This window comes from Canis lupus, chromosome 6 (assembly GCF_011100685.1).
Source record: "Canis lupus familiaris isolate Mischka breed German Shepherd chromosome 6, alternate assembly UU_Cfam_GSD_1.0, whole genome shotgun sequence".
NCBI lineage: Eukaryota > Metazoa > Chordata > Mammalia > Carnivora > Canidae > Canis > Canis lupus.
Genome location: NC_049227.1, coordinates 5,619,629 through 5,642,701, shown reverse-complemented (window position 1 = coordinate 5,642,701; position 23,073 = coordinate 5,619,629). Strand labels below are relative to the sequence as shown.

Here is a 23,073-nt window from a genome sequence, read left to right as displayed (position 1 = left end):
GGGGCAGGGACTGGGACAAGGCTTGAGCACTGGTCAGTAGCCTTCAGGGTGCCCACGGTAGTGCTCCTCCCCGCAACAGGCAGCTGCTTCCCCCTCTAAGGTCGGTTATTCTGAGCATCCTCGTTTCTGTGCCACCGTCACCACCACCAAAGACTGAAAAGATGTGTTGGGAGGAAAAAGATGGGGAGGGGATTGACACCAGACCTTTTTAGACTGTACTAAACACCCCAACCCCGGTCCTAAATGCAGGGGACTTGGTTGGTTTAACAATAGTGGGCAGATGATTGTCACACACCGAAGGGTGTCTCCTAAGTGGGAGCCCCAGTGTCTGGGTGTGTATTTGCGTGATGTCTTCCCTCAGAGAAGCCTTGGGCTCCCTAGGGTGGAGATGAAGAAGGGGACAGGATTCCAGGAATTGAGGGCCTGTAGGCTGCTTTCTTGAGCACAGCAGCTCTTCCTTTGCTTCTTGACCTCCCAGTCCAGCGAGATGAGCACAAACGGGGCTGCTCATCCTTCTATTGATACCCCCCCCCCCCCCCCCCCCCCCCGCCAAAGTTGCTTTCCCAGCCTCTGCAGGGTGGACCCTTCCTTCCACGTGTAAGGGTGATTGGCTTTCTGGACCTCACCCCGCGGCTGCCAGTCTTCCTGGCTCTAAGAACAGGTTTGAAAGCTTTTGCAGCTAGTTGCAGAAATCCCATGTCCCTGAGGGTCTGGTGGCCTGGTGACAAGTACAGTGGGTGGACCTAGCTTGGCTGCTCCAGAGGGGCTTCCTCACCCTGGATTTAACCCCGGAACTGGGTTAAATAACAGGCGGTTGGATTGGCTCGTGGTTTTCCCCAGCTTCATTACTCTGATCAGCAATGGTCTTGTCACTTTTCCTCCCCCTTCTCCCCCCACCCACCCCGAGACACGCATACCTTGTGGTTTTATTTTAAGGAAGTGTCTGTAAAGTTGAAAGTGAGCTATGATACAATACCAGTTAGTAAAGGTGTTTCCTGCCGGATTTCCTTCTCAGAAGCAAGACCAGGTGGTTGAGAAGCATTTCACAGCATCAACTTGTTGCGTGATCTCTGTTCATCTAGAATCTTAAGTTCCGTAATAATGACTCTTATCAAGGACCATGCCCTTGGCAATGCCCAAGGGGACCTGGATGGGGGAAATGAATGTCCCCACTCATTTCAGTAAACATTATTGGGTAGACGCAACCAGAGGCAGAAAGCAAGACCACATCCCAGAAGTTTAGATGTCACGGGCTCTAAGAAGACCCAGAAACATCCTGAAAGGATCTATTGAATTCAGACCAAAATTCTCCTCTCCCTTCGAGTGACCAGTCTAGATCTTTTTGGGAAAATCTTTGATAAAGTACAGTAGGCGAGGGGTTCCAAAAATGCAGGCTTGGAGTGAGGAGCCTATGGGGTGTGGTCATAAAAGCCATAGCAGGTGTTGGCTTGGCCTTCAGAGGGGACCAGTGGGCCTGGCACTTGATTCAAGACCGATGCTGCAAGATGGCAGGAGCAGCCGCTTCTCACCTTTGTCCACCACCTGTTGGCAGGGGACTGAGCCCTTGGCAAGTCACAGACTCCATGGTCCTGCCGGCTGTCCTAGGGCCAGACAGATCTGTAAATGGCAGCCCAGCCCTGTGACTGCATCTGGAGGCCTGATTTCCTCATTACTGGAGTCAGCTTCAAGTTCAAAGATCACCACAAAATCCCCTGTGGTAGCAGCTTGCTGCTGGATTTATCCTTTGTGGTTGGTTGATGAGCTTCAGATAGCTTTGGTGGCCGACGCCTCTGGGCCCAGTCAGCAAGGAGTGTCAGCGGGCCGTGGGCCGGGGGAGGCGCCATCGGACGGTCGCTCTGCCGGGGCCGCAGTGCAGCGGGGCCGCCCGGGGCTGGAGCCCTTGGTCTCGGATTCTGTCCTGCGCCTGACCTTGTCATGAAAGCCTCAGATGACGCCCCTGCCCCTGCACGTGAGCCTGCGGGGCGGGGGGGGGGGGGGGGGGGGGTGCTGGTTAGGGGGTCGGAGCCTCTCACTCCTCCCAGGAGCGGGGGGCGGGGGGGGCCCTGCTGCTGTTCATGTACCAATCCCTCCCCATCCCTTCAAAGCCCGGGTTCAACAGCTGGGATGGGCCCTGCCGCAGGCAGGCGGGGGGGGGGGGGGGGGGGGGGGGACCCGGCCCACTGCCGTGCCCTCCTGACCTCAGGGCCGGGCCCAGTCTGCACCTGATAAAGGCCACTTGCCAAGCTGAGCACTTGAACCTCACGTGATGCCCACGACGGCCCGTGGAGTAAGTGCGGTTGTCTGTGCCACCTCCCAGGTGGAGACGCCGAGGCGGGGGTGACTGGCCAAGCCCCTCATGCACACACCGGAAGTGGAGTCCGAGTCCAAAGCAGGGGTGTGTGTGCGTCCACTGCCCAGGCAGCGGGTGGCGAGGGCCCAGGGGGAGAAGAAATGCCCAGGGGTGGGCCTGAGTGTGTCCTGAGCCCTCCCCATCGCAGGCGCCCGGATCCCTTCTGACGGGGCCTCCGGGCTCATCCCGGACCCAGCCAGAGCCCAATCCTTGTCCGGTTTTCTGAGAAGCCGAAGCGGCCCTCCAGCCACCCGGACTTCTGCCCGCAGACACCTGCTGCAGTCACGGCCTCCACCTCCAGCCGGAGCCCCTACGGCCGGCGGCCGCTCGAGGACCCGGTGCCCAGGGCTGGCCCGGCACATCCCGGACTGCGATCCAGGCTGTGCTCACCCGGGGAGGGGCAGCAGGAGGCCTTTAGGTCACACTTGGGAGAGAACCAACAGTGGCTGACGGTCCCCGTCCTGGAAAGCTCTAGATTCCCTCCCTCCACAAGACCGAGGGCGGTGCGGGGGGGGGGGGGGGGTCGCCTAGGCCCCAGGCTGCGGTGTCCACCCACACCCCTACCCCGCTCAGCCTGTGTCCAGGGCCCAGCCCGGGGGTTTCCTGGTGGAGGAACTAGCCGGCCGGGCCGTGTGGGGAAGGCCTGGCGGTGCGGCCGGCGGTGGCAGGAAAGCTGTGAGGGCCCACAAGGCCGGAGGGAAAGCCCTGCCTCCCTCCCCGCGCGGCCCACTTGAGAGTCTCTCTAGGGGCCGACTCCTCCCTCGTGAATCACCAGCGGTTCATCATCCACATGTTCGAGGGCAGAGCAGGGGAGCCCAGGGGTCGGGAGCATGGCCCTGGGGTCCAGGCGGCCTGGGTTCAAGTCCCAGCCCTTCCCTTACTAGCTGCCACGACCCGCAGACCGCTCTGTGCCTCAGTTTTCCCATCTACAAAGTGGGGGGAAATAATAGTACCTCTCCGACAGCCTCCTTGTGCTAAGATGTTCAGAAACACAGAGGCCTCCCGACCCAGGGCAAGCCCCTCCTGCCCGCCATGAGGGGAAGTGGGGGGCATTCTGGGCTGCTCTAATATGCTGCTGATGGGGAACAAGATACCGGCTTCCTTGTTAGGACTAGGATAATCACCAAACTGTACACTTTTGTTTTCAGTATATTTCACAATAAAAGTTTTAAAACTTTTTCAAAGTTTGAATCTTCCCAGCTTAAAAAAAAAAAAAAAAAAACTTTTCTCCGTTCATCCTCTCCTTCACTTTGCTCATCCCCTCTTTTCTTTTCAACCCTTTGATCACTAGCTTGTCTCACCCATAAATGAAACTTAGTCCCCTCTCGGCTTCCCAAAGGCTCTGAGCCTGGGGAGCGACAGAAGTCCCTGCCGGCGACAGCAGGACTTCTCTTGGGCTCGCAGTGCGCCCTGGATGCGCCCGGCTGCGGGTGCCCCGGGAGGAGGTCCGGTCTGGGGAGGCCACTGCAGGGAAGTGGCAAGGTGGCAGCTGACAGCTGGTGACAGCACGACTGTCCTGGCCGCTGGCTGCCGGGCCTGTTATTGTTACGCAAAAGTGGAAAGGCCGCTGAAGAGGGAAGGAAATGCCGAGGCCGCAGTCGCAGCCGCACCTCCCCCCCATTCCCCCCCACCCCGCCCTCCGTGCGCCCAGGTGAGCCGGGCTGGGGGCCCCGCGGGGACTTGGGGCGGCACCACGGGCCAGGGGTGGCAGACGCCAGCGCTCCGGGCGCTTGGTGGCTGCAGGGCCCCCTCCCCCAACTCCCTGCCACCAGGCACAACCGCCCACCACGACCTGTCTCGTCCTCATTTTCTAACCATCACCCAAGTACAAGGCACCCACAGAAAAGGGCCGCGTGGCCCCGCAGGCTGGGGCCGCCGCGTTCCCCAGAGTGAGCACCTGCTGACGGGGAGGGCACCCAGCCGGGGACGCCGCCCTGCCTTCATCCGTGGACAGGTGGTCCACACGGCGTCCCAGCTGCTGAAGGGTGCTCCGTCCGCCTCCTCTCCTGTCCCCTCCTGTCCTGTCCGGCAGCTCCTCGCAAGGCTGGCCGCACCCAGCGCTGGTGACCTCCCGGTGACCACAGGGGACGTGCTGAGCAACCCTCTCAGAGCAGAGGGCATGACCCCTGCATCTCATAGACGAAACCAAGAACCACCACCAACCCGACCGGTCACGGCGACAGTCACAGGATGCCAGGCTTTGGCTCCTCTGCCGGATGCCACCTCACCCCCGGGAGTCCAGGGGGACCCGGGGCTCAGAGTGCTGGTGGCCTCTCCATCTTGGAGTCGGTGCATCTGGGCCACCAGCTGACCCCGCCGACCTGAGCCCGCAGCCAGACTGCCTGGGTCCGTGACCTCCGGACCAGCTCCACGACCTCGGAGCTCCCAGGCCTCCACCTGGGGCCTAGGCGCCAGCGACAGGCCCCAGCCCCGCCCTCCCCTCACCCACTCGCACGCGGCTCCCTCACCTCTGCACCCCACGTCCCCTCTCAGCAGAGCTTATGGTCCCATTTCACTCACAAGGAAACGCAGTCAGCCCTGAGGGTCCATTTGCTCAGCATCTGAACGCGAGTCCCCCTCAAAGCCTGTCGCCACCACCACTGGGCCCCAGTTACGCCCCCTGCGGACATGCACCTGGTGCTCTCCTGCTCCCACGGAGGCGCTGGTTCACTCAGGGACCGAGCGGCCACCACCCAAGTACGTGTGCAGCGCCCTCTGCAAGCCAGTGGGCAGGCCAGGCCCGGGCTCTCAGGGCTCACTCCTGCTGAGGAGAGACGCCGTGAAAACACACACAACGAATAGGCAGGACGTCAATTATAGTCAGTGCTCTGGACCAAACAAAAGGGTTGGGGGGGCATGAAGTTTTGCCATTTTGCATGAAGTTATCAAGACAGGGAGGGAGTTGGGGACACGTGGGCGGTGGTCCAGGTGGCACCCCAGCTGCAGAGCCTGGCAGGAAGGGAGCAGAGGAGCCCATGTGGCTGGTCCTCAGGTGGCCAGGGAGGGAGGGAAGGATGGGCACCCTCCCCCCCGCTGGGGGCTCAGAGACCCTGGGGAGGACAGCCGGGGCTCCCGGCCACATGCCTGCGCCGGGAGTCTGAGGAATCCCAGAAAGTGAAAGAAGAAGCAGAGCCCTCCCTGCCCCTCCACCCCCAGCCCTGCCAGACCCAAGTGACTTCCTCTTTCCACCCCATTTAAGGCCCAGCTGGGAGCGCCCCACAGGAGGGGAGGCCCCGCAGCCCAGCCATGGGGGACACCTTCATCCGCCACATCGCCCTTCTGGGCTTCGAGAAGCGCTTCGTCCCCAGCCAGCACTACGTGAGTAGCCACCCCGGCGCCCCGGCCCTGGCGGGAGGGCAGGGGCCTGGCCCCAGTCGGCTGCCCTCCTGGCTCCCCCGCCCCCCCCAGGACTCCCCTGTTGGCGCCCTACCCCTGCAGGGCGCTCCTCGCGCAGCCCTCCCCATCCCAGCTCCCAGGCAGTGCTCCTCCAGGAGCAGCCATCTGTCCCCGGGGGCTGTGGGGTCCCTTACATTACATGACCCTGCCGAGCGGCCACCCCACCCCGTCCTGGGAGGCTGGGACGTGTCTGCCCAGACACATCCACCCCACCCCAGGGTGCCCCAGGCCAGAGGAAGCCCAGGGAGGAACTCTGCTTGGTCAACCGTATGGTGTTTGTAGGGCGCTTTTAGCATCCTATGCCGAGACTTTTCTTCTTGTTCACTTTTAATTTTGAAGTAATTTCGAACTTAAACTACCAATAGCTCCAACATTCCTCCGCCACCACATCTGTACTCCCTGTCTCTCCCCTTCCCTGTCCCCCTCTTCCCTCCCTCCCTCTCTCTTCTCCCCCCCACTCCCAACTCTTTCTCTCTCTGAATGGGACTTTTCTGAATCATTACAGAGCAAATGGGAGACATTGTGTTTCTTTACTCCTAAATACTACTATGTATGTATTTTTTTAAAGATTTATCTATTTATTTGAGAGAGAGAGATTGAGAGAGAGAGAGAGAGAGAGAAGCAAAGAGAATCTCAAATAGACTCCCGCGCTGCGTGCCTGGGCTCAACCTCACCACCGTGAGATCATGACCTGAGCAGAAACCAAGAGAGCCACCCAGGCGCCTCTCTACTGTGTATTTCTTAAAATCAAGGACATTCTCTTACACCACAATGCAAATATGTTAACATCAGCAAATTAACGTGGATGAAACACTTGTTATCCAACCCACGGACTTCACTCAGATTTCACCTGTTCCCCTACTTGTCCTCTGTAGTAAAAATATTCCAGGTTTGGGATCCAACCCAGGACCACCTGCTGCATTTCACTTATTGTGACTCTTCAGACTTCCTTAATCTGGGTCAGTTTTTTTGTTGTTGTTGTTGTTTAAGTTTTATTTATTTAAGTCATCTCTATACCCAACATGGGGCTCGAACACATGACCCCGAGATCAAGCATCACACCCTCCTCCAACTGAGCCAGCCAGGTGCTCTTGGGTCAGACTTAATGTTTCTTTGTCCTTCTCAACTTTGACATTTTGAAGAGCTGGAGCCAGTCGTTTTGTAGGATGTCCCTTCTACAAAAAGTTTTGTCTAACCCTTCTTCATTAGATTGGGGTCATGTGCCGGTGGCAGAACTACCCCAGAAGTGACACTGTGTTCTCGCCGATCCTATCAGGCGGCAGGCGACTTTGCTGGTTCCTGTGTTGGTGATGCTAGTTTCGATCACTAAGTGTCTCTACTGTAAAGTTACTATTTCATCACTAATTTGTGATGAATAATTAACCTGCGGGGAGATTCTCCGCAACTATATGCATCTCCTGTTCCTTCCACAGTATGTGGATGACTCTTGCCTGAGTCAAATTGCTATACTGAGCGTCAAATAGTGATTTTTAAACTCTACTGTTGCTTCTGCCTTTAGTAGCTAACATTTTACCGGTAAAGTTCTTCCCCTCTTCCTACTGACTTGTGTCAATGTGGACGTGTGGATTTCTCTTTTATTCCATGGGCTACCGTCCGTCACTGTCGTACCTCATCTTATGCTCCCATCGTCTCGGAAGGGGCCAGTGGGAGCCCCTTCAAGCTGGCTCCCTGTGCTCTTTGGACATAGCCTGGCATTCTCTGAGCACATTCTTAACTTCTGGAACGAGACGCTCCAGCTGACCTGCTGCTTCCCAGCCCGAGCCCTGGACTCGACCACTGCACTAAGGACCTCTGTTTCTTTGCAGTGGGGGGCGGTGTCAGAACCCTAGATCTCAACGCTGAGTGTGGCTCATTGCCTCTGAGGTCCTTTCAGACTCGGGGAAAGAGCGATTCCATCTCATTCTCGTTACTCTGCTTTATGTTTGCAGAGCCCGTCTCTCCACGAGAACCCTGGCGCCCACTAGATTAACAGCTGTACCCCTTTGCTCGGTCCTGCAAACCACATGAGCTTGTTTTATCACAATGACGGCTTCCGCGCCATCATGAACAATCAGCCTACAAACCTATGAAGTCAATTCTAAGTTTTCTTTGCAGGTTTTTTTTTTTCTTTTTCTCCTTTTGGATTGAGGGTAGAAATACTGTAAAAGTTACTTGGATTTTTTTTTCCTTTTCCAGTTTTCTTTAATATGGTTGTGACCCATTCGATAGTGAAGTTCATTTGTTTTCATTTGTTTCCAATTTAAAGTCTTAAAAAAAATCCTTGTTGATCTAATTTTATTTTTAAATATGTAATATATTAACATGTTTGAAATGATCCAACATCAGGCAGCCCTGATGGTGGCTCAGCGATTTAGCGCCGCCTTCAGCCCAGGGTGTCATCCTGGAGTCCCGGGATCGAGTCCCACGTTGGGCTCCCTGCATGGGGCTGGCTTCTCCCTCTGCCTGTGTCTCTGCCTCTCTCTCTGTGTCTCTCACAAATAAATAAATAAAATCTTTTTAAAAAATGAAATGATCCAACATCAAAACTTTACAAAAAGATATGCTCAAAGACTCATTTTGGTTTATCTTTCCTATATTTCTCTTTGCAAAGATAGAGAGAGAGGTGGGCAGCAGGGGGATGGGGGGGTGGGAGGGTACACAGAGCCACCTGGTTGGCTCAGTCCATGGAGCATGAGACTCTTGATCTTGGGGTTGTGAGTTCAAGCCCCACATTGGGTGTAGAGATTGCTTAAAAATAACATATTTTAATTTTTATTTTTTAATTTAAGAGAGAGAGCACATGATCAGGGGGCAGGGGGAGAGGGAGAGAATCTCAAGTAGATTCCATACTGAGTGTGGAGTCTGATAAGGACTCCATCTCACGACCCTGAGATCATGACCTGAGCCAAAATCAAGAGTTGGAAGCTTAACTGACTGAGCCACCCAGGCGCCCCTAAAAACAAAATCTTTAAGAAAGAAGGAAGGAAGGAAGGAAGGAAGGAAGGAAGGAAGGAAGGAAGGAAGGAAGGAAGGAGGAAGGAAGGAAAAATATAATTTTCTTGGGTGCCTGGCTGGTTCAGTATGTAGAGCATGTGACTCTTGATCTTGGAGTTGTGAGTTTGAGTCCCACATGGGACATAGAGACTACTTAAATAAATAAAACTTCAGGGGCACCTGGATGGTTGGGCAGTTAAGTATCTGCCTTCAGCTCAGGTCATGATCTTGGGGTCCTGGGGTGGAGCCCCACGTCGGGCTCCCTGCTCAGTGGGGGAGCTTGCTTCTCCCTCTGCTGCTCCCCCTGCTTGTGCTCTGTCAAACAAATAAATAAAATCTTTTTTAAAAGTAATAAAATAAAATCTTAAAAAAGGAGAAACTAAAAGCTCACTTTTACTCCTGTAGTTTGAAATACCACTTTTATCATATTTTAAATTTCCATGTGTACTTGGATATATTTCTAGATTTTGTATCCTATTCCACTGAGGTTTTTTTGTTCACACACCACTAGTATACAATTGTTGTTTTAAATATTGTGGTATATATTTTTGCATGCTCCCCTGAGCTGGCCAGGTGCCCCTATTTTTTTCTTTCACTGTAAAATTAATATAAAATGAAATCCACAAGTCTTAGAGGTACATTTGCTGAATTTCGATGGTACATGTCCCTACATAACCCTCATCAAGACGTAGATTACCATTGCCCCAGGTCCCCTCCCTCCACCAACCCCCAGAGGCTACCACTGTTCTGATTTTTCCCCCTTTACTTGGTTGCACTTGCTCTAGAACGTCATAGAAAAGGAATCCTACCATGTATCTGGCTTCTTCCACTCAGCATAATGCTTTTGAGCTTCATCCGTGTGGATGCACCTGTCAGTGATTTGTTCCGTTTTGTGGCTCAGTAGAATTCTCCTGGCTCTATCTTGGTTTTCCTTACCAAGTTTGTATTTTTTCTCTTTCTAATAATGGCTTCACTGAGATATAATTCACCTATATAAAGTGTACAATTCAACGGTTTTTAGTGATCAGAATCGTGCAACCAACATACAACCAATAAATACATATTTTTAAAGATTTGTTAGAGGGAGGGGCGGCCGGGTGGCTCCCGGTTGAGCACGGGCCTTTGGCTCAGGGCGTGATCCCGGGATCCTGGGATCGAGTCCCACATCGGGCTCCCTGCACGGAGCCTGCTCCTCCCTCTGCCTGTGTCTCTGCCTCTCTCTGTCTCTCATGAATAAATAAATGAATAAAATATTTAAAAAAACGATTTGTTAGAGCGCACACAAGCAGGAGGGGCAGAGGGAGAGGGACAGAGTCTCAAGCAGACTCCCTGCTGAGTGTGGGGGGCCGTGGGGCTGGACCTCAGCACCCCGGGGTCACGGGCTGCGCCGAACCCAAGAGTCGATGCTCTTCACCGGCTGAGCCCCCGGGGCCCCGCACAACCACTGCGGGCCCTCCGGTGGGTCGGCAGAGCTGGTCCCCGGGCTGAGCGGCCTCGCTCTCCCTCCAGCCCCGGGAGCCGCAGCCCGGCCTCCCGCCGCCCCTTACGGACCGGGAGCTTGAGCCGATTTGGGGGCCGCTGGGCGTCGGGCCCTGGGTCCCGAGCTGCAGCAGGAGCTGGAGCTGCGGCAGGAGCTGGGCTGCGCTGGGCTCCGTGAAGCCGCGGCCCCTCGCGGCGCGCCCTCCCCCTGACGGGGTCCCCCGCCCGGCCCCCCAGGTCTACATGTTTCTGGTGAAGTGGCACGACCTGTCGGAGAAGGTGGTCTACCGGCGCTTCACCGAGATCTACGAGTTCCACGTGAGTGCGGGTGCGAGTGCGGGCCGGCCCCGGCGGTGCTGGGGGGGGGGGGGGTGCGCGGGGCGGCGCGGGGCGCGGCCAGGAGGGCGGGTGCCCAGGGAGGACACTGCGCAGCGGGCCCAGCTGTGCCCTTGGAGGGCGGGTGGCCCGGGTGCTGGCCAGCAGGTGGGGAGCCCAGGGCGCTCCAGCCCACAGCTGAGGGGGAGGGGACGTTATTTACTTCTCAACTTAAAAGGACATTTTCCTTAAAGTACGTTTTATTTTTAATTTAAATTCAATTCATTAACATAGTGTATTATTAATTTCAGAGGTAGAGTTCAGTGATTCATCAGTCGCGTATCACACCCGAGTGCTCATTCCATCCTGTGCCCTGCTCAATGCCCATCACCCGGTTACCCCATGCCCCCCTCCCGCCCCTCCAGTGACCCTATTTGTTTCATAGAGTTGAGAGTCTCTTATGGCTTGTCTCCCTCTCTGATTCCATCTTGTTTTATTTTTCCCTCCCTCCCCCTATGATACTGTTTTGTTTCTTAAATTCACACATGAGTAAGATCACATGACAATTGCCTTTCTCTGACTTACTTCACTTAGCATAATACCCTTTAGTTCCATTTGCATCGTTGCATATGGTAAGATTTCCTTAAAGTATGTTTAAATGGGACAAAATACACATAACACGAATTTAGCATTTTAAGCACACAGTTCAGTGGCATGAGATACATTCCCAATGTCTTGCAACCGTCACTATGCTCCAGCTCCAGGATAGTTTCATCCTCCCACACAGAGACCCTGTCCCCATTCAAGATAAACTTCAGGGGATGTTAAGGGCCGTGCCTCCTCTGTCCTTGCAGGGGACAGCCTGGTTAGTGTCACCACCAGGTTGTCATCCCAAGAGCCTGCTCTTTGACTCATGGTCACTGGCCCAATGAGGACCCTGGGCAGGTGAGAAGGCAGGGTGGTGATCCTGACACCCCAGGATTCAGGTTCTCTTGCTTTGTGGGCACCTGCTGTCAGCCAGATTGAATGAGATTCCCACAGGCTCTAAAACCCCATGGGGTTCCCCAGGCCAGACACAATAGAGATGGTCATTGGGGAGCATAGTGTGCAGAGTGTGGCTTTTGGTGGGTCTTGGTCTGAGACAGAATGTGGATGGAGGGTCCATCCACAAAGGCCTCTGTAAGCAGGGTAGTGAGTCCTGGAGTGGCGTGCCTTCCTGCACTTCTCCCATAAAATTTTTAAGTAGTCTCTATATCCAACATGGGGCTCAAACTCACAACCACAACTTCGAGAGTCTCATGCTCTACTGACTGAGCCAGCCAGGAGCCTGGGTGGCTCAGTCCATTCATTAAGCATCTGACTCGATCTCAGCTCAGGTCTTGATCACAGGGTCTTAAGTTCATGTCCCGAGTTGGGTTCCATGCTGGGCGTGGGGGCTACTTAAAAAAAAAAATTAGGTAAATGAGTAAATAAAAACAAAATGCAGATAAACATGAAGAAGACTATAAGCAGCCCTACACACCTAGGACTCTGAATCACAATTGATGTCACTATGCTGTTTGCTAGGAGGCTTTGTTTAGTTGTTTTTTTTTTTAATTTTTAAAAATTTTTTATTTATTTATGATAGTCACACACACACAGAGAGAGAGAGAGAGAGGCAGAGACATAGGCAGAGGGAGAAGCAGGCTCCATGCACCGGGAGCCCGATGTGGGATTCGATCCCAGGTCTCCAGGATCGCGCCCTGGGCCAAAGGCAGGCGCTAAACCGCTGCGCCACCCAGGGATCCTTTGTTTTGTTTTTATGTCAGCTCTACACCCAACGTGGGGCTTGAACTCACAACCCTGAGATCAAGAGTCACCTGCTTCATTGACTGAGCCGACCAGGCCTCCCAAAAGGCTTTTTTAAGATAAAGGAATAAAACACTACAAAGGAAGTAGAAAGCTCCCTTTATCCCATGCAATTGTGTCAGCTCCAGCCCTGGGGCACTGCATGCACACCTATGCACGCGCACACACACAAGTCCAAGCACAAGATGCAATCGTGTTAAGCATGCATTTTCCACAGCCTTTCTAGAAGTCCTCAGTATGCTGGCTGCCTCCTTCTCTGCCTTGTTACTGTCATTAGGTCAGTTTTTGAGACCTGTTCATGCTGATATGTGCACGGCTCCATCTCTCCTCTTTACACTGTTCTGGGTTGTTCCATTGTCGGATTAGCCCCTTTTGCTAATTGGTGAACTCATTCATTCAACAACTATTGATCAAGCACCTACTAAGTGCCAGGTGCGTTCTACTTGGTGCGTGGGAGATGCTCGGAAGGGGACAAGGGCATAAAAAAGATGCGAGTCCTTGCCCTCCCTTGTGGATCTTAAATTCTAGTAGAGGAGTCAGGATAACAGACAAATAAAACGTAAGTAACTTATATAGTCTGTTAGGCAGTTATTTGAACTATGGAAAAAATTAATCAGTATGAGGAGGTAGACGGGAGGACTGAGTAAGGAGGGGAAATTGTCACGGAGATTTCACTGATGGGTAATATCTGAACAGTCTTTTTTTTTTTTTTTTAAAGATCTTATTTAACCATTCATGAATGACACATAGAGAGAGGCAGAGACACAGGCAGAGGGAGAAACAGGCTCCTTGAAGAAAGCCCGATGTGGGACTCGATCCCAGGATCCCGGGATCATGCCCTGAGCCAAAGGGAGATGCTCAACCGCTGAGCCACCCAGACATCCCAGCAAAGTCTTGTAGAAGGAGAAAGAGAGAGGAAGTGCTATTAACAAATATAGGGAAGAATGGGAAGAGCAAGTGCAAAGGCCCTGGGGCTGGAGCAGGCCTGGAGTATTCGGGGATGATTGGAGCAGAGTGAACAAGCGAGAAGAGGGTGGTGGCAGAGGAGGTGAGTGAGGCAGGCAGGATGGGTCTGGTCTGCACAGCCTTGTAGACTAACGTGGAGCCTTTGGCTTCCATTCTGAGTGAGCTTAGAGGCAGGGAGGGGTTCTGAGCAGAGGAGAGACAGGATCCAATTTGAATGTGAAGATGGTGCTGGACTGAAGACAAAGGTGAAAGGTTGTTGTGGTAACCCGGGCTCGGAGGAAGCACAGCCCGAGGTGGGGGCTGTGTGGGTAGTGAGAAGAGTTAGATTCTGGATAAATTCTAGGACTGGAACCAGAAGGACTTGCTGGCGGGAATGTAGGAGGAGAGAGAAAGAGAGAGCCAAGGATGGCACCAGCCCAAGGGATCAGGAGCGTTGTTTCCAACCCTGTGCTTTTATGAGGTTGTAATAAAGGATCTTCCTCAATCCTTTCTTTTGTGTCTAGAAAATGTTAAAGGAAATGTTTCCTATCGAGGCAGGGGACATCAACCCAGAGAACAGGATCATCCCGCACCTGCCAGGTGAGGAGCAGGGTGGCCCGTCCTGGATCCCCTCACCTGCCCTGCGAGCTGCCCCTCCACCCCCATCCCCTCTGGGTCGTGACCTGGGACAATGCTCATGGCTTCTCGGTGTCCCTCCCCGGCCCGGCCAGCCCCGCGGTGGTTCGATGGGCAGCGGGCGGCCGAGAGTCGCCAGGGCACGCTCACCGAGTACTACAACACGCTCATGGGTCTGCCTGTCAAGATCTCCCGCTGCCCCCAACTCCTCGACTTCTTTAGAGTGCGCCCCGACGACCTCAAGCTTCCCACGGACAGCCAGTGAGTGGCCCCCTCATTCTGTCCCCGAAGCGGGAGAGGGAAGGGGGTGGTGAGCTCGGCCTGGGGAGGGGGTGCAGGGCGTCCCCCGTGTTACCGATGACTAAAGCTCAGAGGGGAGGCGACTCGCCCAAAGTCACACAGCCCCAAAGAGAAGGAGGCAGGATTCCGACTCTGGCCCATGTAACTTGGAACCCCCTCCACAGCATCCCTGCCAAGTCTCCACCTGGAGCCCCTGAACCTCGGGGGAGGCTCTGTGGGCTGGGAGTCTGAGATCCTAGGTCCTTGTCCTCACCCTGCCTTCTGAAAGCAGGTTCCCCACCTGTACCGGGTGGTAAGGGCCAGATGTCGTAATGGGTGCTGTGGAGAGTGCTTCCAAACTGTGAAGCGCGGAGCCCCAGCCGGGCTGGCGGGGTGGGGTGGGGTGTTGGTGGCAGGTGTTGAGCGCAGCACACCTCCGCTTTGTCACCTCATTGTCTGCCTGCCCGTTGGTCCAGGGCCCAGCATGGAAAGCATCTGAGAAGCTGAGTGAGGTCTCAGGGGGAATGTGTTGTCCTGCTGGAGGCTGGCTGCAGAAGGTTCCTCTCTGTGTCCCTCTCTGTTCACTGAGTACAGAGTACGAGTGGGGCCTGGAGGACAGGCCACCGCGGACAGACACCAGTGCTTCGGCCTGAGTGGGCTGGCCCCTGAGCCCACCCCTGGCCCGGTGCCGGGTGGCACGGCTCCCATGGCCTGGGTGGCAGGGATGCCCACTCCCGTTGGCCATACCCCTGAGGCCCCAGAAGGGAGCTAGCCTCCAAAGTAACAGGAGGCTTTCCCAGACCAGAGTGTTCTCTTCAGCACTTGGTTCCTTCCTTGGGTCCCCAGGTGGCTGGGGCGGGGGGTGCTTTCTTTGTCAGTCCCATTGCTCCCTTCCCCCAGCAGTGACCCCCACATCCCAGGTTCCTTTTTCTTCTGGGAAGTTCTTCTGTAGGTCTGCCTGGAGCTTCTGCGCGCCCCGCAGGAAGCTGAGCGCCTCACCCAGATTCTTCTTTCCCGTAGGGTGAAAAAGCCAGAGACCTACTTGGTGCCCAAAGACGGCAAGAGCAGTGTCACGGGTGAGAGGTGGGGGCAGCTAGCTGTAGGTCACCCTGTGGGGGCTGGGGACATGATCGGGATTCCTTTTTTTTTTTATTTTTTTTATTTTTTTATTTTTTTTATTTTTTATTTTTTTTATTGGTGTTCAATTTACTAACATACAGAATAACACCCAGTGCCCGTCACCCATTCACTCCCACCCCCCGCCCTCCTCCCCTTCTACCACCCCTAGTTCGTTTCCCAGAGTTAGCAGTCTTTACGTTCTGTCTCCCTTTCTGATATTTCCCACACATTTCTTCTCCCTTCCCTTATTTTCCCTTTCACTATTATTTATATTCCCCAAATGAATGAGAACATATAATGTTTGTCCTTCTCCGACTGACTTACTTCACTCAGCTGATCGGGATTCCTGAGCAGAGGCTGTGCAGCCAAGGCCAGGGCAGGGGGTCCTCAGTGGCTGCACTAAAGCCTGGGGACCTGGGGGGGGGCGGCCACTGGACAGTGAAGCTTTCAGAGCTCATGTCTGAAGCTGCAGAGCCCAGCATGATCCCAGCTCCCTATAGCCAGGGGTGTCCTGGCTGACTGAATAGACAGGTCTGGGGGTGAAGGTGGTCATCAGGGGTCACCCAGAGGCCTGACAGTATCTGATCTGTATTGCATGATAATTGTTAATAATACAACCTGACATTTATCGAGAACTTACTCTGTCCCAGGCACTATTTATTTATTTATTTATTTATTCATTCATTTAAGATTCCTTTATTTATTTATTTGAGAGAGAGCAGAGCAAGTGAGAACACGAGTGGTGTGGAGGAGAAGCAGAGGGAGCAGTGGTAAGAGGGAGAAGCAGGCTCCCTACTGAGCAGGGAGCCTGACATGGGGCTCTATCCTAGGACCCAGGATCATGACCGGAGCTGAAGGCAGATGCTCAACCTACTGAGCCCCCCCAGGTGCTCCCAGACACTATTTTAATGTCTTGCATGTATTAACACATGCAATTATCTCTATAACAATATGAAGTAGGGACCAGAGTGCTATTATCCCCATTTTACAGCTGGACACACTGAGGCTTGATTTAAGGTGAAACTCAGGTCAATGGGACGTCTGGGTGGCTCAGCGGTTGAGCGTCTGCCTTTGGCCCAGGGTGTGATCCTGGAGTCCCAGGATCGAGTCCCACATCAAGCTCCCTGCGTGGAGCCTGCTTCTCCCTCTGCCTGTGTCTCTGACTCTCTCTGTGTGTCTCTCATGAATAAATAAATAAAATCTTAAAAAAAAAGAAAAGAAAAAAGAAACTCAGGTCAAGGGCCACACAGACATGAAAGGTGGAACAGGATCTCAACCAGTCAGTGGGATGCCGGGACGGGTGCCATGGGCCAGTCAGTGTGGTCCAGGGACCAGCAGTGTCTTAGTCTGTGTGGGCCACCATACAACAACCACAGACTGGGGGTGGGGGTTTAAACAGCAGAAATGTATTTTCTCACAGTTCTGGAGGCTGGGAGTCTGTGATCAGGGTGTAGGCAGGGTTGGCTCTGTGGAGGCATCTCCGTGGTGTGCAGACGGCTGCCTCCTTGCTGTGCCCACACATGGCCTTCCCCTGTGCACGTACTCCTGCTGGTGTCTCCTCCTCATCCTATGAGGACACCAGTCCTATGGGGTGAGGGCCCCACCCTTATGACCTCCTTAAAGGCTCTAACTCCAAATACAGATTCTAAGGTACTGGGGCTTAGGGCTTCAACATGGGAATTTGGGGGGAGGGGAAAAGATGTATTTCAGTACATAACATGCAGTTGCATGACCTGGGGGCTGGTTAGACATGAAGATGCTCAGGTCCCACTGCAGACCTCTGGAATCAGAACCTGCCTTCCAGCGGGATCCCTGGATGATTTGTGTGCACATTAAGGTCCAGGAGGGCTGCTCCCTAACCTCATCAAGTGAGAAGGAGCATGTGTAAGGTGCATGACTAGTGTCTGGAACACACTAGGTGCTCAATAAATGCAGGGCTGTGAAGACGAGCTTGTCTCTGCTGCTTTCTCATTGGCAGGGGGCGTCCACCTCCCGTGCGCCTGGCTGGGTGGAGATGGGAACCCAGTGCCAGTCTGGAAGCCTGAGCGGGGGACTGCCGGGAGGAGGCAGCCCATCCCCTCACTGTCCACTGACCCTGCCCTCCCTCCGTCCAGACATCACAGGCCCCATCATCCTGCAGACGTACCGTGCCATTGCTGACTTCGAGAAGACCTCGAGCTCCCAGATGGCTCTGGCCACGGGTGACGTGGTGGACGTCGTGGAGAAGAGCGAGAGTGGTCAGTGTCCCTGCCCTGCTGGGGCCTTCCTCCCCTGTGCCTGCGTCCAAGGCCTCAAGCCCCCAGCCAAGGCTCTGCCCCTCAGACAGCCTCGGGCTCCCTCCCCACCCCGTCCCCTATGGGCTGTGGCTCCTTCGGGGGGTCCCCTTCTGTCCTCCCCATTCTGGTGCACCCCCCCCCCCCCCGCCGCGGGGAGACTGCGGGCATCTGTGCATCTCCGGATTATGTCCCAGTGGCCAGGCCAGCTTCTGGGCATGACGTGTGGGAAGCAGCTTCTGAGCTGAAATCCTGGGCCTTGTGTGTGTGTCTGTATGTGATTTTGGCGTGGAGTGTGTGAAGGTGACATTTCTGAATCGCAGTGGTGGATGTCTGTGTGTCCTTGTCTGGGAGTCCTTACCACCCTGGTGGCTGCCGCAGGCTTCAAGGCCCGCCCAGACTTACTGCATCACCCCCCACTTCCCCACCCAGGCTGGTGGTTCTGCCAAACGAAGACAAAGCGAGGTTGGGTCCCGGCGTCCTACTTGGAGCCCTTGGACAGTCCTGATGAGGCAGAGGACCCAGAGCCCAACTACGAAGGTGCCACTTGCCCTCCTTGGCCATAGGATGTGGGGGAAGGGACTGGAGGGGCCCTGAGATATTGAGAAGTGGCCACTTTGGGGTTGGATATGGTTGTGGGCTGGGCAGTGGAGTCAGGGTAGAGACTCCATAGTCTGGCTTGAGGGGCCCAGGTAGCAGGTGATGCCCTTGGTCAGGACAGAGAACCAGGAGGTAGAGTAGAGGCGTGGGCGATGAGGTCCGCCTGAGATACGTAGGGGTCCCTCCGGGCCGTATGAGGTTCAGGAAGGAGCACTGCCTGGAGGCGGAGGAATCCTCGCTGACTGGAAGCGGAGAACTGGCAGTCAGTCCCCAGGTCCCCTCGATGGGGCTCACGTGGAGGTCGAAATAAATTAGAGTTGATTGCCCATAAATTACAATGGAGAGATTTCACAATTGTCTGCGGGCTTATGGCATCTCTGGAAAAACTGGAAACGGTGTGTACACACGCTGCAGTCAAGTGGCTCAGGTGCCACATGGATGGGTGCTCTACACCTGAACCCCTTGTCTGGCCACTCCTCCTGTTTAGGTGCCTGGACCCTGGTGTGGATGGTGGGAGTGGGATGGGCGGGCTCCCCTGGGTGGTCAGTGTCCCTGCCCTGCTGGGACCTTCCTCCCCTGTGCCTGCGTCCACGGCCTCAAGCCCCCAACCAAGGCTCTGCCCCTCAGACAGCCTCAGGCTCCCTCCAGGGTGCCCCACGAGTGGGTGGCAGGAGCCTGCAGAGGGAGGCCAGCAAGGAGCAGGCAGGGAGGAGGGTGGTCCTGGGCTCTAGCTGGAGGAAGCCTCAGGCTCAGAAAGAAGAGAAGGGGAAGGGAGGCAGGCCAGTGCCGGGCGGACCATCACACCACACTCCTGTCCCCACGGCCGACCAGGTGAGCCCTATGTCACCATCAAAGCCTATACTGCCGAGATGGAGGATGAAATGTCCCTGCAGGAAGGCGAAGCCATCGAAGTCATTCATAAGCTCCTGGATGGTTGGTGGGTCGTCAGGTAGGAGAGTGCCCCTCCCACCCTGAGTGTCAGCCCCGGCCTGGGGCATGGTGTGTTTGGGCTCAGTGCTGACCCCGGGTGTGGCTCTGGGTAGACCACCACCTCTCTCTGGACTCAGTTTCTACTTTGGTAGCAGATCAGCAGATCAGCAGATCCCACCACAACCTGTCTCTCAGGGTTCAGTATCCTTGCCTGAGTGGGTACCTTTTTCCTTTGTGATTTGGGGTCACTTCGCCATCTATTATTCCTTCTACAACACAGTTAATTTTTGTGTTAATTATTCTATTTGAGAACTGTCATCCCTTCTCCTTTTAAATCTTTTGTTGTAATTGATTCTTATCTGGTTGTTCCTCTTGGGCAAAGCAGAACCCTGGTGGCTTCTAGAGCCATCTCCTTGGACCTGCTGGGCCTCCCCCGGTCCTTGTACACCCTCTCAGTCCCAGTGAGCTTGTGGCCAAAACATCTGCCATCAGCTTGGCTCTGGGCTGGGGGCTCAGAGGCAGGAATTCTCAACCTTTTTGACTCTCACTTGATTTAACTGCCCATCCTGCACCCCTGAGAATCTGCCTGTGATTTTCCCACAAGCCAAGAAGAATCAGAGTTTTACCAAGCATGCTTTGTAATATGCCAAGTTTTTTCTCCCAAATTAGAGTAGTGAGAATGGAGAGAAAAGTCTTTTCAACAAGTGGTGCTGGAAACTGGAACCAGTGGGTATCCACATGGAGGGAAGTCTCATAGACCCCTACCTCACACCATGCATATTTCTTCAGGATGTGTCATGGATTTGACCAAGCACAAAACCCCAAACTAAAGAGCTTTCGGAAGAAAGCATAGGGGAACTTGGTGACCCGGAGGTAGGCAAAGGTATTTTAGACACAGAAAGCAGTGGCTGTAAAGGGAAAAAAAAAAAAACCCTGATAAACACCCTGTTGCAAATGTTTTACTGCAAACACATGTCCCCAGGGTCAAGTTGGACCTGCTAACTTCCTAGCACCACCAACATCGTGGCTGAGGGGGCCTATGTTGCTTGGATGGAAGAACTGAGGCCCAGAGGGACAGGGTCTGGTGTCAGCCAGGCTTATGGGCGTCTCCCAGTTCCAGCTGCCTTAACCCCCACTGTTTAGAGGGATCTCTGAGCCCCCCTCATCTGAGGCCCCTACTCCCCGTGTGACCGCCAGGGCTTCAAGGACTGCCTCTGTTGCAGGAAAGACGACATCACCGGCTACTTCCCATCCATGTACCTACAGAAGTCCGGGCAGGATGCTGCCCAGGCGCATCGCCAGATCAAGAGCCGAGGGGCCCCGCCCCGCAGGTGAGCGAGGGTCCCCAGGCTGGAAGGGGCTGAGGGTACCACGAGGGTGTACCACGGCCCCTCTGTGGGCCCAGGCCCTGGACTGGCAGTGCTGGGGGCGGGGGGCGGGGCTGGCGCGGGGCGGAGGGAACGCAGGGGTGTGAGGGGGCCTTGGGGGCGGCCGTGACGACTGCGGCAGGTCAGAGGGCTTCCTGGGGAGGGGCCGGGCTCAGCCTGGCGAGGGGCGTGGGACCCGGGCCTGGGCTCTGCCGCCCGGCAGAAGTCCGCGTTGTTGCGGGGCAGCTGCACGCCTGCCCCGCTCCCCAAGACCCCAGGGCCGGTCTTGCGAGTCCCCGCAGGCAGGGGACACGGGCGCGGCGGGGATAGCCAGGCGCTGAGCAACGCCCCCGTCCCGCTGGGCCCAGGTCGTCCATCCGCAACGCGCACAGCATCCACCAGCGATCGCGGAAGCGCCTCAGCCAGGACACCTATCGGCGCAACAGCGTCCGTTTTCTGCAGCAGCGCCGCCGTCAGGCGCGGCCCGGACCGCGGAGCCCGGGGAGCCCGCGCGGTGAGAGCCCGCGGCGGCCTGGGGACGGGGCCTGGGTGGGGCGGGGCCCGGGTGGGGCGGGGCCTGGGTGGGGCGGGGCCAGGGGCAGTCCTGGCAGCAAAGCCCAGGGAGCCCGCGCGGTGAGAGCCCGCGGCGGCCTGGGGACGGGGCCCGGGTGGGGCGGGGCCCGGGTGGGGCGGGGCCCGGGTGGGGCGGGGCCCGGGTGGGGCGGGGCCCGGGTGGGGCGGGGCCCGGGTGGGGCGGGGCCCGGGTGGGGCGGGGCCCGGGGCAGTCCTGGCCGCAAAGCCCAGGGAGCCCGCGCGGTGAGAGCCCGCCGCGGCCTGGGGACGGGGCCTGGGTGGGGCGGGGCCCGGGTGGGGCGGGGCCTGGGTGGGGCGGGGCCAGGGGCAGTCCTGGCAGCAAAGCCCAGGGAGCCCGTGCGGTGAGAGCCTGCAGCGGCCTGGGGGTGGGGCCTGGATGGGGGGGCCTGGGTGGGGCGGGGCCTGGGTGGGGCGGGGCCGGGGCGGGGCCAGGAGCAGTCCTGGCCGCAAAGCCCAGGGAGCCCGCGCGGGGAGAGCCCGCAGCGGCCTGGGGGCGGGGCTGCCTGGGGCGGGGCCTGGAAGACGGGGCGGGGCCTCTCACCCGGCCGCGCTTTCCGCCGCAGAGGAGCAGCCAGCGACCCAGCCCGCGAAGCCACAGCCCGCGGTGCCCCCGCGGCCCAGCGCAGACCTTATCCTGCACCGATGCAGCGAGAGCACCAAGCGGAAGCTGGCGTCTTCCGTCTGAGGCCGGGTCGCCTCCCCTAGATGGCGTCCTAGCCCCTCCGCCCTGTCGGGTCCCATCCCTGTATATACGTGTATAGATCCGGAGGTCTGGATGCCTCTGGCAGCCCCGGCCCCGCCCCACCTAACGGCTCGGCCGCTCATAGTAAATGCTGTTTGGAGTGGACAGAGGCTCTGCAGAGCAGCCGGGCGGGCTGGGCTGGGCACGTCCTTTGGGGATATTTATAAAATAAGAACTGAAGGCTGTGAGTTCTGCTGGGGCGGGAGGTTGGGGGAAGTTGCAAGAACCAAGGTCCGGTTGCACTCTGCCCTGGCCTTGGCCGAGACTAAGTTTGCACGGGGCCAAGTGCACCCGTTCCCCCCTGCCCCCCCCACTGCTGGCTGTTTGGACAGAAGCTGCCTGCTAAAACTTTGGTACCACTGCAGAAGAGTCCTAAAGAAGGGTGCCACAGTGTGCAGGGTGTGCACCTTAGTTCGGTGACAAAGAAAATTGGTAATTTAGGTATACGGAGGGAGCACCTCTGATTTATTCACTGAAAGGCTGCCCAGTTAGGAGGTTGTACCAGAAAGCAATTATTCATTGATGAACAGACCCTCATCGCCCCCACAAGCAACTGCTGCCAGCCTTTGGCCTCAAAGTCTTTGCTGGTGGATCTTTTGCAAAATGCAAAGACACCAGGGTGCAGCCCGGAGCTGCAAATCTTACAAAAGCAGCCGCTTATCAAGAAGGCAGCTGCCCCTCCTGTATGGGAGGTGGCACAAGAGGATGGGAGAGGCTGGTCCCTTGGAGGGGGGGCTGATGCTTCTCAAGAGAACAACTTGAGGGTCACAACAACTGAAAGAGACCTTGAGAAGGTCACTGGGCCCTTTATTTGCATTTTTGCAGACTTGGTTTGCTGGAAAAGTCCAGCCCATCAAGTGCTATCATGCAAAGCTGTGGGAGAATTAACCACTGCGAATCCCAACCCCTTTGCTTGTTCAGTTGCAATTAAAATAAAAAACTGTGTAAGATAAAATCTTGTTTAATTTTTAGTTTCATTGTTTTTTCCAAGCTAAAGTCCTGATCAAATGTTTTCTTCACATTTTTCTGTATTTCTGGTCCCCTGGAGATGGCCTTGTGCTGGTCCCTGTTGCATGCCCGCCCAGCACTCTCCATTGGCTTCTGGAAATGCTGCGTCTGAGTTACACACACACTGTAGCCAGTTTTCTTGAGGCCGGGCATAATGCTGGGCTCTTTCTTTCATTGTTTCTGGTTCTGAGAACAACC

General features: G+C 55.9%; 2 protein-coding genes across 2 annotated transcripts in view; one reads left to right on the top strand and one right to left on the bottom strand.

The window, feature by feature from the left end:
• Nucleotides 1-5,549: 5,549 nt before the first annotated feature.
• NCF1 (neutrophil cytosolic factor 1) lies at nt 5,550-22,822 on the top strand. The gene is made up of 11 exons (XM_038539053.1): nt 5,550-5,668; nt 10,457-10,537; nt 13,852-13,927; nt 14,059-14,224; nt 15,263-15,318; nt 17,476-17,598; nt 18,067-18,174; nt 19,066-19,183; nt 20,388-20,495; nt 20,900-21,045; nt 21,689-22,822. The coding sequence occupies exons 1-11, from the start codon at nt 5,597-5,599 to the stop codon at nt 21,808-21,810; spliced, it is 1,176 nt and encodes a 391-aa protein (XP_038394981.1). The 5' UTR covers nt 5,550-5,596; the 3' UTR covers nt 21,811-22,822.
• Nucleotides 22,813-23,073, bottom strand: part of LOC607692 (general transcription factor II-I repeat domain-containing protein 2) — a 66,729-nt gene continuing 66,468 nt past the window's right edge. The window contains exon 16 of the mRNA XM_038539046.1: nt 22,813-23,073. Within this exon, the coding sequence (XP_038394974.1) occupies nt 22,871-23,073 (203 nt within the window). The 3' untranslated portion in view covers nt 22,813-22,870.

Excerpts from the sequence above, each read along its gene's own strand:
- NCF1 (XM_038539053.1), top strand. The coding sequence starts at position 5,597 with ATGGGGGACACCTTCATCCGCCACATCGCCCTTCTGGGCTTCGAGAAG. Across the intron at positions 15,319-17,475 it reads CGGCAAGAGCAGTGTCACGG|ACATCACAGGCCCCATCATC; the intron begins GTGAGAGGTGGG and ends CCCTCCGTCCAG. Across the intron at positions 19,184-20,387 it reads GATGGTTGGTGGGTCGTCAG|GAAAGACGACATCACCGGCT; the intron begins GTAGGAGAGTGC and ends CCTCTGTTGCAG.